The sequence below is a fragment of the Acanthaster planci genome, linkage group LG06 (genome assembly GCF_054643075.1).
Source record: "Acanthaster planci isolate LZ-2023a linkage group LG06, COTS_SCS, whole genome shotgun sequence".
Lineage (NCBI taxonomy): Eukaryota > Metazoa > Echinodermata > Asteroidea > Valvatida > Acanthasteridae > Acanthaster > Acanthaster planci.
Window position 1 is genome coordinate 17,341,397 of NC_141782.1, and position 15,445 is coordinate 17,356,841.

Below are 15,445 nucleotides of genomic sequence, written 5' to 3' on the forward strand. Positions count from 1 at the left end.
CCAAAAAAAATTTTGGCTCTCTCAAAAATTTGTTTGTGGATTCATTCTTGCACATACCGTACAAGTATGCATGTAAAGAAGTATAAATTATAATCTATCCAACATAAGGTGGTGTCCAGCTATTTGCTTTGAAAAGCATTCCTGACTTTTGAATTGGCTCTGTAATTTTTTTCACTTCAAACCTTGAAAATGTGCCTTTTTATTTCAATCAAGTTTGTTTTCAGTTTTATTTTGCTTTATTAAAAGGTATTTTGGTGCCTTTTCAGGTTTTTATGTTAAGGCCAATTCCCATATCATGAACACGACTATGTCATCCAGGGGAGAAAACCTCCATGTAGTACTGATTTGAGAGAAAAACTGCCAAAATATTCTTTTACGTTGGTATCCTGAATATCCTTTCTTTTGGTTATTTATTGCTGTGTATTGCACATAGCAATAAGTCAATGAGCAACTATTGCTTAGAAAAGTTTCAAAGAGCAAAACTGGGTTCGCACCTTTTAACAGAAATCATGAAGGGAATAGTGCTGAGTGATATCTTAGCAACACTGTCCTCAGTCATCAGGATAAGCATGAAAACCTCTTAATGTTTAAAAACATGGACTTTTCAAGGCATCAAGCGTTAAGTTGAAGAGAAAGTGCATCTTACAAAACTTCCCTCCATGAAACCTTTAACACTTCAGAAGTTAATGGTACTGAAAGACTTTAAACTGACTAAACAGCCAAGACTTTCCTACATATAGTTTTTTCTCTCCTCAACACAAACACCTTTACCCCTCCGGGCCCCCCCCCACGAAGTTGAAACTATTATCAATGTTAACAGCCTGACCAAATGCTTTTCATGGCTAGACAGACTGAGGTGGGATTTTCCCTAGAGTCTCCCACGCACAATAGTGGTGACTGTATAAAGTGCTTGCATTCTGAACTCCACCTATGAACAAAGATGCAGCCTGTGTACAGGAACTTTAAAATTCAACTGGATCACTTTGTCTCAGTAACTGGCATTCATGTACTTCAGCATCACTAATGTTCTATGAATTAATACATCATAAGCAGGCTCTTTTCAAGGTTTTTTCCTTAATTTGTGGCCAGTCTTTATCTGGCTTGATTAAGCATGGGTTTCTTTCAAATCGTGATTTAGTATAAAAATCCTTTTTCATGGTCAACTTCAGAAAATGAAAAAATAACAGAGTTTTGAAAAAGCATGCCACCTTTGCAATTACACCGGCTCCATATTCTCGTTTTTTTTTTGTGCGTGGTTTTTTTTTTTTGCTTTCTGATTTGAGCAATTCGATACTTCAGATGTGGGAAATAACAGACATATAAACACGACAGATAAAAACACTGGTGAGCTCTGCAAAAGAATATGCTTTAAGTTTTTTTCATGAAAACCTCCTTTGAATGACAAATACTGTTATAATCAGGATTCTGCATGATAAATGAAGAGGAATTTCAAATGTCCATAGTGTCATAGTTCAAACCAAACTTTACTGTCTATCATTTCATTTTCTTTGGAATGACGTTTGAGGCTTTTATCCTTCTTGCTTTAATTTATAAGCATTCATTTGTGATTTTGCATTTTCGCTTCCATGTATAAGGCCAAATAAAAAATTTGTTGTGTTTCCTATTACACTGAAAAATAAATTAGGGTGGTTGATTGGGTAAAAAATTTTATTTACTCTAAATCTTTATAGCCCAAAAAATTAGGGTCGGATGATGATCTGTATTTTTTTGGGGGGGCGCATATATTTGTAGCACTAAGTCAGTGTCAGATTAATACTGTACATGCGCATGTCAATATCACATACATCAGCACTGTGATTGCGTAGGAAAGCAGTTGGTTATTGAAACAGAAACACACAAGAGCCGTCCATCTCATGCAAAACCAAAATAATTCAAACAATACAATGTAGAGGACGATGTACACAAAATTAGGCTCGGGCAAGGCACCAGAAGTTTTTATATTTATTGATTTGTCAAATAAAAAGATATAGGTTCCCCATGATTTTCTAGGTTGGGTGGGGTAACCGGAAACACAGCTATTTTTTTGTTTGGCCTAAGTAAACCTTGAAATTTTGATAAATAAAACTGATAGCATATATATAAAGACCCAACACATTTTACAATCAAGGTGCTTAAAATTCATTTGATATTGCGATCACCGATTTCCCTCGTGGTCATGGCCACACTGAATCAACAGTGACACAAAATTATTACTGAACACTTTCCCCTGATGCAATTCCTCTTTTCCCACACATACTATCAACGTAACACTACAGATCGAAAACCTATTCCGTTGAATCTGTTACACTTGTAGAGTCATCATGGTTTGTACTTCATCACATCAACAAAAAATAAATAAATGTCACAGCACATCCGCAACCAAGCAACAAGTACACTTGTGTATGCAGCGTTGCCCGGTTGCTATGTACACACCTGTGGTGGTGTGCACACTAAACCTCTCAAGCTGGTAGGAGTTTTGATTGTCTTGCCAGCTCAGTGGCTCCACTGTATACAGGACTGTACAATATCCCCCTGGCTGGCCCTTACAGAACCTGTGACTCTGACCCAAACTAATCCCTGTGTTATGTAAATTACACCATGGATGACAATAGGATCTGACAGTGGTACCACACAACACATAGCTAGGAAATGTGGGGATGTTATTTGCACGCAACGGGATACAATACTTAAAAGTACTGGCCCCTATGAGGAGTTTATGTCTCAGCCATCAATGGGTTTTTTTTGGGGGGGGGTTGTATTGACAAATGTCCAGTTAGGGGTAAACTACAAAGTCACTGTTTGCTTTGAGCCACTGCAGTAACAAACTTGATCCCTACACTGAGACTGAAGTTTTTTTGTCAAAGAACTCCAGTGGAGGTAGGATTTGCTCTGAGCGGTTCAATTCATCTCAAAGGTGAAAACAGAATAGAACCCACAACAAGAAAATCTCCATGGAAACAAGGCTCTGTGCCAAGCACATAGCCGGGGTTTAGTTTGCCTACTGCAAGTTGGAATTTTCCTTCTGTTGAAATCAAAAATGAAGTGATGAAATCAAGAGTAAGACAGCAGTTAATTTCAGAAAATTTGGGGGAAAACAGTATAAAAAGCAACGCTTTTGTCATTTGTTTTCCTAGTCCTCAATTTGCATTTATAATCAAATTACCATCCTGAGAATCTTCCTATCAGTGTCTTGATTTTGCTCTCATTAAACTAACAAGCCCCTTGCATGCTCCACTGTTGCATCCACTAACTGTACTTCTGCTGCATGTCTGCAAGACTGCATCAGATAAATCTGTGAAAATTGGCTACGTGTGGATTCTTTTCTTCTGGAATAAGAATTTAAGGAAATTCTTGAGGGAACTCCACAATTTCAAGTCCAAGCAATTGACGCTCCAATCAAAGTTTGGCCACATAAAACATTTTCCTACTGAAGAAATGATGAAAGCGGAAGCCTTTTTTTCACATATTTCAAAGAATCAAACATATCAAACAGATTTTTCCCATGATGCCTACATTCATGTTTGGCGGAGGTTACAGAAATACCACCCCCTTGGTTGGAGTAAGATTTTAAATCAAAATGTACCATTACCAGAGTAGCATCATGGGATTATATTCAACACTTGGTGAATTTCCCTTTGCTTTGTTTTGTACTAATGCTGAGCCTTAGTTTTACCAGGCACTAGTGTGTAAAAATACAACTGGGATGTAGACAGAGCAGACATTATAAACTGAACATTTGACAAGGCTACCGGAGTTGAAAAAGGTTTCTGAAATTCAATAAATTTTCAGGATCAAACTTACATACTATGCTTGATTTATCAAGATTCTGCGGAAGGCAAGTGGGAGGTTAGGACTATTCATTTTTACATTCCTTTGAGAAAAATATTTGGGCATCTAATCACGAACATATGCATATCAAAGAGAGTTTTGCCAGAATTAATCCTGTAATTCACGAGGCAGAACAATAAATGAAAAAAAAATAGAAAACTTGATAACATTACCCCTGAATAAAAATAACCCTTCTCCCCAGATCAATTCAGCAAATGCTCATCATATTAATAATGGAGTTAAGTCAACATATTTCCTTTTTTCCCTGGTACCCCTCATGTCAGTCTATGCTTGACCCGCGGTGACAAACCATCTGTTCAAAGATTCCCCTGATCAAGGGCTGCAGTAAAAACTGTTGACAAGCCTCCTTCCACACAACCACAACAGAAGCAGGCATTATTGCTCCTGCATACGACCTGGCCATATACTGACATGTACATGTATTGACTTCCAGACTGAAAGTACACAGCTAAATATTTACAATGCCTGGGGTGTAATATTTCAAGTGGCCCAAGGGCAGGAGACGTCAGAGGGCATTTTGTCCAAGAAAAAATCATCACTTGCGCCCTTTAAAATATTCTTCAGTTGCTTGCTAAAGTTAGCTAGGGATACCCAATTTGGTACCCTCTGCGTCTACACCCACAATAAACATGTCTGCCATTCCCACAACCTTACACAATTATTTCCATGTCAGACATGTCATGCAATTAGTCCGCAACCAAACTCTGCCAAGTATAAATCTCTGTTTGTACCCTAGCAACACTGTCCTGAGCCAGCGGTTTACACAAATGAATGCTCTTCAGCAAGTCTGGGTTTGGCCTCATTAATCATTGAATGCTATCTGCCCATGTTGCATGAAAGTATGGTATGTAGCCCAACCTTTGATAGCCGAGGAGATATCATGCGCATAAACATTTACTAGTAAATGCAGGGAAGCAGATGTATTTTCACGTGAGTGGCGGTCCACTGAACTCAGACACTACAAGCAAGAGATGCTGGAAGTTAAGGAACCATGTGACAAAAACATTTCAGTAAAATCCTTGAAATTGCACCTCTGTGTTACAATTAACCTTTTTGAAAGATTTTTATCTCGGGGTCTTTTTTGGTTTTAATGCTAATATGAATTTACACATTCATGACAAAGCTGTAATGTTACCTCAGTGTTGCCTTGATTTGTGCACCACAGATCACCGGTAGTCAATGTTTTTATACTTTGTTATCAAGGATTTCCATTTCCTTTGGCCATTTATCATTGCATTTTTAAGTAGATGTACAGTATATATTGCAAGAAGCCAGCGAGTAACTTTTCCTCAGACACGTTTTCAAAGCAAATTTGGAGTTCAAAATTTGAACATGAAAATATACAAACTGAATGGTGTCCTCCTAATTTATACATGTATCACACTCACAGCGTCCTCACTTGTCAGGAAAAGATTGGTCAATTTTGAATGTCTAAATAAGTCAACTTAACAGTTCACTCATTTCAAATAGTTTTCATACCTTGCATGCAGAAGAGTTTAAACATGCACAAAAAGTGATTCTAAGAAAAATCATTGCATTGGCACTTTAACAACTATTCACTTTCTGTTTGAGACGTTAATTCTATCTCTGCAAGTACTGGGAAGGAAGGGACATTACATGTAATATTACCATGTGAGACAAACACCACTTGACACAGAAAAACTAGCAATAGTTTCCCAAATCTCTGTAACGTACACCTGTTTCCACCCAACTTTGAAAAAAAGTCAAATTTTTATATGTTAGAAGTAGCAGAAAAGGAGCTTACTCAATTTCACAAGAGTAAAGTTCTCCTTTTACATGTAAGCCCAGTAGTGGTGTCAGTGTATTAACCTCATTATGGGTCAATGAAGTTTACGTGTATTTGCTTTGCAAATTTCTCTCTATTTTGTACTGAAATTTTGCGAACAAGGTGGTCAAAAACTGTTGTGGCAAACGTCCATCCCAATCACATTTTATTTTAATGTTCTGCCTTGTTCACAGCTGCAGGGTTTGCAGTCAGATACCTCAGACGTTATTATTTGCAATATTGAAAAACCAATCCCTATGACACACGCCTGTAGACATCCGTTAATTGATTAACCTTTTTGCATGAAAAAGTTCTGCTTTATTACTCTGCAGCTACTGTCAATTAGTACTAGTAGGTAACTTTGTGTGAACACTAACATCTGAAGATCTTTACTTTTGGCAAAACTTTACAGCCACTCTATGAAAATGCACATAGAGGTAAATGTTACCTTCATACATCATAAAACGTAGGCACTTTTCCTTCTTCCTCTCTTAAGTTTTTCATGTCCAGTAGAGTTCACATCCCATGAAGTGCATAAAACAAGGTGCAATCCATTGATGAAGGAGTACAATTTGTCACTTCACTCTTTGTCAACGACTACTGAGTGCGTTTTAATCTAAAAACTGTTCAGTAATTTACTTTGACTTGGTCTTTGAAGTATTCCTTACAATACATAAAACATGAGATAAAAAATACTCGCAACTTTAAAAATGTTCAGTTTGAGGTTTTTGGACACTTGTTAAGGACAGAGAAATCATTTGTGCAAAAAAATGAATTCAGGATAGTGATATTTATGAAGAAAACACATCAATGAGAAGACAAAAAAAGGACAAGCCTTTCCTCAAAAAGTAAATTTTGTGAAATTTTTAGAAGGATAATTAAAATTTTAAAAAATTAAGGTCCTTCAAAACTTGGAACCTTTCCCCCAAACAACTGACTCAATACTCTACAAAACATTAAATCTGATCTAAGCCAACTTAGACCCTGTATGTCATTTACAACATACATTCCATTCATACATAAAGCACTTGAAGCTGTCAAGATTTCAAGGCAAGATCCAGGATACAAACTGATAATTGGCTTTGTCAATAACACCCATGTACATTTATATACAACCCCTTTAACAATATCACCAACAGGTGTAGAATCAAAGTTCATGTGGAACACAAAATTGAAGGATATGGTGCACACAGACTGCAACTGTACTGATTCCAGGATAACCAATCAATCATTCATTCATTTGTGCACCATTGGAAATCAAAATACTGTTAAAAGTGTTGACTTACCAGTAGGAGTAATCAAATGTGAACTGAAACAGACAGAAAAAAAGAGAGAATTACCTCAGTAGGTTTAGAGAGATTTATTCCAATAGGCAATAAATCAGAAACAAGTCCACTTCGTAACAAATTCTAGTAACTGACAAAATGATTTCATCTGCAGCGACGCAGTAAGGATTTGGGGGTTCACGATAAAGTGGGAGGGGGGGCTGTCTGGATGTTGGACATACACATGTACATAACTGTGATCACATCAAGTGGAAGGTGGGCAACTGACCCTCACGCCCCCCCTTAGCCACACTGCTGCTCATCTGATAATTTGATAATGCAATATCCTTCTTAGTTAGATATATGTGTATTGATTTTTACTCAGGCTTAAAAATGTCACTTTTATTTCTGAAAAAATATCTATGAATTTCCTGTTTAAAATCTTGCACAAAACTGCACATGATTTGACAAATTTGAAACAGCCGCCAAAGTTTCAGTGAAATACACATTTTGCTGCAAAACTATACATGTACATGTGCACTTTTATAAGGTGCTGGCATCCTCTTTTCTCGTCAGCTACCAAAGATTATAGATTGGAAAAACATCTTCAGCATTTCATGCAAATCTGCTAATTCCGAGCAGAAATTAAGCTGCGCTGTATTTCCCAGAGTGTGCAATGCTCAAGGGGAAAGGACCTGTTGGTTTGTGATTTGCATGAAACATTGGAAATCAAAAGTACTCACTGTTTTGGGTTCTTCACCTGATGAAGCAAATTCCAAGTTGGCACAGGGGAAGAGTAGCATGCAAAATAAGACAAGAAAATGAAAATTACAAAACATTTCCATTAAATGTACTTTATTTCAACTTGGGATTCGTGTTCACGTTCAGATGTCATTCATCATTGGGACATAATGGTCTATAATACTGGTTTGCATATATTTTATTTTCATAATTTGCTAAATGAAGGCATTCTATTTTTCCAGCTATTCCATTATAACACGTACATGTACATGTGATAATTTGTCAACTTCATCATAGAATGACACAATCAGGGGTGGGAATGGATGAAAAAGACATATTCCCGAAATGATTAACAAGAAGGTTTGATCGTGGCCTCACAGCTGTGTATGGTCAATATTTGCTTGACGGCACCCCTTAAAATACTCATTTCTTGATTTCTGTACACAGTTAACTCTTAAATTGATGCAAGATAGGACAGTAATAACGAGAATCGCTTGATTGAAAAGACCGGCCTCAAACACCAAAAAGGAATCTAATTACATTTTTCTATCCAGTTTTTCCTTTTATAACGGTTTGACAAATTAACCAAAACACACACAGTTGATTAGTAAAGTGTCCTCCTAGTGTGAACAAACTCAGTTTGCCATGCTCAATTATTAACTTAAAGCACAGACAACAAAGTAAATAATGTGTAGAGGTGAGATTATGTAACAATCGTGCCAAACCTCTACATCCTCTGTACATATCCCAATGAAAGCAGGACAATCCTGATTGACTGAATAAACTCTAAGCAGCCAACAACATGGGGCAGGACCAATCAATACTATTCTAACTGTCAATAGGATGCATTTCACATACTGTGAGGTTCTGTCCCTTGTCTGACGAATATTATTATATGTCGTGCTGTGTGATGTGTATTCATGTACATGTCCTCATGCTCAAGTGAATCCCATTGAGTTTGTATGCAAGCACAGGCTTGAATAGTCCAAGGAGATTGAGTGTGCCCTCATCTATCACACAGCAACAAAGTCTTGGAGTTCTGAAAAAATGGTGATGTGGTAGAAGTGTCTAGGCCCATTATTAAGGGGGTACATAGTTCCCCCCCCCCCCCCGGCGGGCAGCTGGTCCATCTATGCGCTAAAAACCATCATCATCAATATTACCACAAACGTCAAATTGCAATGTACCCCCCCAACTGGTGCTGTGGCTCCCACCTGCTAATGTTTAACTTTGTAAACGACTGTGTGAATGTACTTGTCATTTTGAATAGTCAATAGTTTCACCCGAAACTAATACGATGCAAAGAACGAGTGTAACAAGGAATGCTACAGTATGTATGTAAAATACTCTGTTGTGACTTGCTAACATGGATGCACTCCAGCAGCCGATTTCACAAAACTTTACGCAACGGCGTAACTCCACTTACGCCACATTTTATTGCCTAAGTTGTGCACCAAATTAAGATGGATTTCACGAAACTTACTCATTGCGTAAGCCATCGACTTATGCAACAACTTATGAGGTAACTTTAATACGCAGTCATTTTTAGGTGGCGTAAGTAAGTGCAAATTGAAGCAAAAGGGAACGGTTTGACTTGCTTATTGGGTCCAGTTAAGCCTTGCCATTGCTGAAATTATTAGGGATTGAACGAACAACTTTGTTCCAGAAGGTAATAATAAACTTGTTTGGCTGTGAGAAAACTGCCAAACTTTTTGCCCAGTTCTAGACAAAGAAACGACAAAAACATTTCAAAATGGCGGGCAGATGTGATTCAACGACTGTTTAATGACTGCTGTTAGATTGGAAAAGAACAGCCATCGTAAAAGGCATTTTTGTCCTCATCCAAGAAATTTAATATTATTAAAATGTGGCGCATCTACGCAACTTTTGGAAAAATCGAACGTAATCATATTGCGCAGCTACGGCATAAATACGGCATGTGACACAAGGCTTACACATGGTTCAAAGTTATGCTGGGTTTTGTGAAATCGTCTGCTGAAGTTCAAGAGAGCGCACATTCAATAGTGGGGGAATAATTTTCAAAGTAGGGGGCCAGTGGTGAGACCATCAGCCATTAATACGCCCATCCATGCAGTCCCACTCCATTAAAGGACCTGCAAAAAATGGGAGGGGGGAGGGGCATGCCCCTCCAGTCAAAAAGTGGGGGCCACCGGCTCCCCTACTTCCATCACCAGTGGGCCCAAGTGTGCTGCCACTGGAGAAGGGGCAGTGAAATTTTCATTTTTTTGAATCAAAACTGGGAAAATTCAATTTATTGGTAATAAATCTGCATTCTAAAACCTTATTTCAGCAATGTTATGAAAAAACGGAAGGCAGGTCATCAATAGGCCCAACAACAAGAGCCAAGAAATCACTTTTGTTTCCATTTACTGATCCATCCTATTTTTATGGCCTGACTACAACATTTACATATATGTATATCGACGGGGTTCACTTGCGTCATCACAAAAGGCTTAAATCTCAATATTTTCATGTCAAAACTATTTTTAGCATTAATAGCTGTTTGTGTTGGTTTTCGTACAATCAATTTTTCACAATTTTCCCCCAATGCCATCCAGAAATTTTGGACATATGGCAAGTACATGCATAATCAAATACATGTATTTAACTATTTTATCAAATGGAAGATTAACTTTTTAAATACTGAATTATTCGAAATGACTAAGCCCTACTGCAATAAAAAATCCACTCAGAATTAGTGTATTTATACACATTGGAATTCAGTTTATTCTGACACTCAGCAAAAAAAGACTTTGCCGTCAGCCTCAAACCTCATCCCCACAAAGAATCTTACCATCAAGACTGTGCAATTTTGTAGTTGCTCCTTTCATTTCTACGACAAGTTTAGCCCCTCTGTCCTTTTCCCTGTAAAATAAAATAAAATAAACATCAACGTCAACATCTTTTATTTTTGAACCTTCTGCTTTTCAATTTCAAAGTTCATTTAGATTTCAAACACATTTATATTAGTCTGGGATGGTGTTGGTGTTGGCAACAGAAGTATCCTTCAAAACCACGATCTATCCAAAACAAATTGTTGATATCTTTGAAAAAGCGACACTTCTAGAAAAACATTCTTTTTGTGAAGTTCTCAGGATTCGTCAGCCAAAAACTAAAATAACGGTGAAGAACAATACTAAGAAATTTGAATATTAACCAAATGTTGTTCCATACAAGCTGACAAAAATCATCAGAGAATGCAAGCTACGTTTACGTCATGTTGGGAATTCTTCACGAGTCAGTAATACCATTAGTGAAGTATTTTTCGTGGTAGTTGTGTTTTGGTCACTCAAAAACAGTTTCATCAATTTTCAATAGAATAAAAGTTGTGTAGGTGTAAATGTTCGGATCTACACCATTTTCAAGAAATAACACAAAAAGTTTTCTACATACCTTGTGTTGAAGGGCCGCACTCGAACTGCCACCTTCACACTAAGAATAAAAAAGTAAACGTAACACATTTACTTGATATCACATGTTTCAAATGCTCAGACAAGTACATGAACATTGGGACATGTGATGTATCTAAGTCTCAAGTCAGGGACGAGGGGACAAAATGGAATTTTTGCTAAAACAAAAGGGAAAGAGTTTCACATACGGACAACACTTGATGCCCCCTGCACAAACCTATGACACCTGTCTAAAAAATCCAAGTGCTTTCTCGGTAAATGTTTCAGAATCTTCCCAGCTAAGTTTCAATTTTTAGGACATGTATCTTTTTCACAATTGTTACAAAATTTTAAGGGAAAATCAGCATTGTCAGTATGTGGACCTCTTTCCAACAAATGTCCTTATTTTTGTAGAAAAATTACCCTCCCCCCATGCAACTGACTGGGTCCTAGCCAACTAAAATGAGAGAATTTGGTCTTGGAGATTTTTCAATGCCCTTACTGGCACTGAAGGAAATAGTCCGCATATGTCTTTCAAATAATAGTAATAGATGCACATCAGTTTGGACAGATTTTTTGGAGCTTGTATGACAGAGAAAGTGGATTTTTTTTACTGCTTAAGTGAAGTAACTGCTTAAAGTTTAAACTGGGCTGCATTCAAAAACCCATAGTGTTACAAACCCAAAAAGAAAGTTGTAAAAAGGTTGCAAATCACATGCAGTAGTGACTTACATTTCTGCAAGTAATGTGCCCCCCCCAGCTGGTGCTAAGGGCCCCTAATGCCCCAAACTGGTGTCTGGCCCCTGTCTTATAGCCACCCATGATTGCGTTTCTATGAATCTGGATATTCTTAAGTTCTAGAGAAGTCAAATCTTTACAGACATGATAGAGGCAAAGGAAATGGCGGTGCTGAGAATACTTACGATTCTCCCCCACTCGACATCCTGCTGGTCTCTGTGTTCCTCCAGGACCAAGGAGTAAACAGGTACCTGTGAGTGTGATCCCTCAGCCGGTAAAATTACCACCAGGAACCGCACACAAGACCGAGTGCCCTAGCAGTAAAACACTCGAATTTTTGCAGTTGTTGACTGACTGAACCGCTAACTGTTGTTGGACAAGGAACAGGTGTTTATGCAAGTCGCAACAAGTGCACTTGCACGGCACGGCAACCTCGTTTAACTGCAGAAATTCCGGAAATTCAGAGCCCCATCAGTAACTTTTCGCAACACATTGTAGCAGAAAGTCACTATCTTCGCTTACTTCAGTCACACTCGCAATGACGACACAAATTCCAAAAGAATTTATTGTTAATTGCCAGCATTCCTTTTCATCAGTCGCCGACAGTGTTCTCGCTTCCCAGGCAACTGGCTGACAAGGATGACGTCACTAAGTCAGTATTAAGACAAGCGCACAGGCGATAGCACGGAAGCGAGTGAATAGCGCCCTCGTTTTGCTTTTAAATCCTAATATTTTCATACGGACCACGTCCCTTCCCAGAATAAGACACAAAACCAGTTTTAAAGTAACAAAAAATCAGTGTCAAATGTAGCCCTAGTCATGACTTCCCCCCCCCCAATACTGCATTGATTTATGGACTTTATAGGCCCTAGGGAATGCACGCACGGCTGCTTTTAACTACTAACCTGTTTCGTGATAAAGTACAGAGGGAAACATAGACATGACAATAATTGTACAAGACAGCGGAGACCACGAACGCAGCGAGAGACCCAACTAACGTCAAAATGAGTGACAATGAGATGTCGAAAAAAGTTTGGATATTACGGGCTTTCGAGTAGGACTGTATTGCTCATGCACATTGATAAGAAGCAAAACAAGAGTACATGGTCAACGCCCAACAAATTTGCTCTAAGATCAAACAACACTGCGACGACTTGAAGTATTTAGGTACGGAGTGTTATATGTAAGTGATATTTATGTTGGAATTAACGTGCCCCTTTAATACGACATTGATTTTATCAGAATGTGTTCTTCGAAAGAGGGCGCTAAAGTATGAGCCATCATCATCGCAGGGATTGGGATGAAGTACTTTTCTTCCCTGGTAAAACAGCTTCTTTATCATTGTATACTACGTCAAAAGTTAGGTTATCATCCAAGCGGCCCTCTTTGATGGGTTGGCCGGGTCGGAATTACAAAGGGAAGCCTAGGTTCTGTCTATAGAATGTTTAACCTAAGATGTGTTTATGCTATACAGTTCCCCATGGAATGGCGTCGAGTAAAGTGTAACACTATCACTTTGAATTAAACAACGCAGATATTTCTTACGGTTTCAAATTAAAGAAGTATTGATTGATTTGATTTTTGTACAATGTACAAGCTTGAGGGAGGATCATACTAAACCTTGGTCAAAGGTAATGATGTATTGAGCACCTTCATTTCCCGTTTGTTTCCTATACAGATTATATAACGGTATTTATGGAACAGTTTACCCAGCTGGAAATTCCGCAACCTCAACTCGCAAACGAAGATTACAAACCCTGATCTGCTTCACAGATTCAAATTCATGCCCTAACCCCTACCCTGTTTGCCACTCCGATTGCGTTTCTACAAAAGGACAGCCCGATGCATCCTACACACCAGAACCAATCCCAATCCCAACACACAGTAATATACCCACTCCCCGCGCCCGCGTGCATCTCATCTATTCAAACCACCTCAGTTTTGGTCCAGCTTCGAAGAATGCTGATGTCAACCATGGGAGAGCTAGCAATTTCACCAAGGGACGAGGGTCTGGGCGTTCTGTCCATAGCTTTTTGGAACAAAAGAAGGCAAAGGCTGGCTGGTCAAGCTGCATGTCACGCCAGTGGACATCAACCTCAAATGACCTGCCACAAGGACACTCTCAGAGGCATCAGTTAAAGCTGTTCACGTCGTCACTTTCTGCGCCCCGACCATACGTGGGGCACTTTTAGTCGGTCATCTCCCCCGCACACACTGAAGGACGGCTTCTAGGAAAGCCTTTATTACCGGCCCACAAGCCCCCGGGTCATGTGCCCAGGAATTCAGTTACATGAAAGTATAATTTGCGGTCGGGTATAATAAATTGAAAAACAGATTATCATTAGTAACATTGCCTGCTCGGCCCACCCGGAATATTGACACGCTGTGAAATGGCCCACTAGGTCAGAGTAATGTTGGCCTTGATGTGGATTTTGCCCTGCAAAGAGATCCAGCCATGAAGTTTTTTGACCTCTGATTGATGTACCAACGTATGGAGACTCAATATAATAGCATTCTCTAAATGTTCCTTAACTGGCATTAAAAATGTGAAAAGGGGAAAGTGTTGGTGTACAAAATGGGAAAGTATTTCTATGGAACATCCTGGGCTGGCGTAAACCTTAAGCTAAGTTGCTTCCTGAATAGCTGGCGAAGCTCAAATTTGTTTGACTTTAAGATGGTCATGAAAACAATTAATTAATCCTGCACTAAACTTCGTTAATAATGCATTAAGGCAAAATCAAAGGCAATTTTGCCTTTCAGAAACATTCTGCCAGGATTGAAATGTCAGGTACTCTAATTGTGGACAGGTCCATTTCTTGGGTGTGTATTTTGAATCTCTCAAGTGGGGAAAGGGCGTGAACAAGGAGTTTGTAAAGGCAATTCTATCTGCGTCAGTTAACAACGACAATGAGGTAGTGACATCACACATCGTTGGAATTACACCATACAGGCATTGTTTGCTGTGACGTATTTAATTTTGAGGTAAAACTTTGACAAGGTAATGAGTAATTGCTCGACATTGCTATGAGAATAGACCGATTGCGCCCGCGAAATAAATCACGTGTGTGAATATCAACCACATAGCAGCCACGTTACGGTAGAGTACCCAGCATGCACATCAGTAGCCTGAATATGGCACTACCACCGGCTTAAATTGTTGGTAAATGATACTTATGAAACATTTTGCTTTTTGGTGGACGCTGAGTTTGTTGATATTTAATACCCACTGTAGGTCACGTGACTTTAATAGCGAGGGCAATATTATCTACCCGACCTGAGGGGTAACCATACTATTCAGGGGCGGCTTCAGGATTTTCAGAAGGGGGGGGGGCGCAAACTTGCCATAGTCAAAATGCAAGCGCAAAATGTGAAGCCCTTTCACAATATAAAGCATTGGACTCTTTTTAGAATTCGTGGTTGTGATCTTGATCTTATAAACAGCTCCCATTGAACTTTGAAGGAACACTCAGCCAAGGAGAGGTGGACGGCTATTCATAAGCATCACGTTTAAAATGTTGTGCAGCCGGTTGGGGAAATGAGCATGGTCCGCCCCCTCTGAAGCTACCACCGCATGATGTCACCTACAACACTGCAACAAAACGAGAGTTCCGTTATACCAGGCAAGATATCGGACGGAGGGGTACCCCCCCCGTACC

At 39.0% G+C, this 15,445-nt stretch overlaps 1 protein-coding gene across 6 annotated transcripts in view; it reads right to left on the bottom strand.

The window, feature by feature from the left end:
• Window positions 1-12,414, bottom strand: part of LOC147798899 (kinesin-like protein KIF28) — a 50,101-nt gene extending 37,687 nt beyond the window's left edge. For all 6 annotated transcript variants that reach the window (XM_087138032.1, XM_087138033.1, XM_087138028.1 and 3 more), the window contains exons 1-5: window positions 11,975-12,414; window positions 11,056-11,094; window positions 10,457-10,527; window positions 7,644-7,660; window positions 6,922-6,944 (exon numbers count right to left, since the gene is read on the bottom strand). In XM_087138032.1, coding sequence (XP_086994158.1) covers window positions 6,922-6,944; window positions 7,644-7,660; window positions 10,457-10,527; window positions 11,056-11,094; window positions 11,975-11,994 — 170 coding nt within the window. In that variant the 5' untranslated portion in view covers window positions 11,995-12,414. The remainder of the gene's footprint in view (window positions 1-6,921; window positions 6,945-7,643; window positions 7,661-10,456; window positions 10,528-11,055; window positions 11,095-11,974) is intronic.
• Between the last annotated feature and the right edge of the window lie 3,031 nt (window positions 12,415-15,445).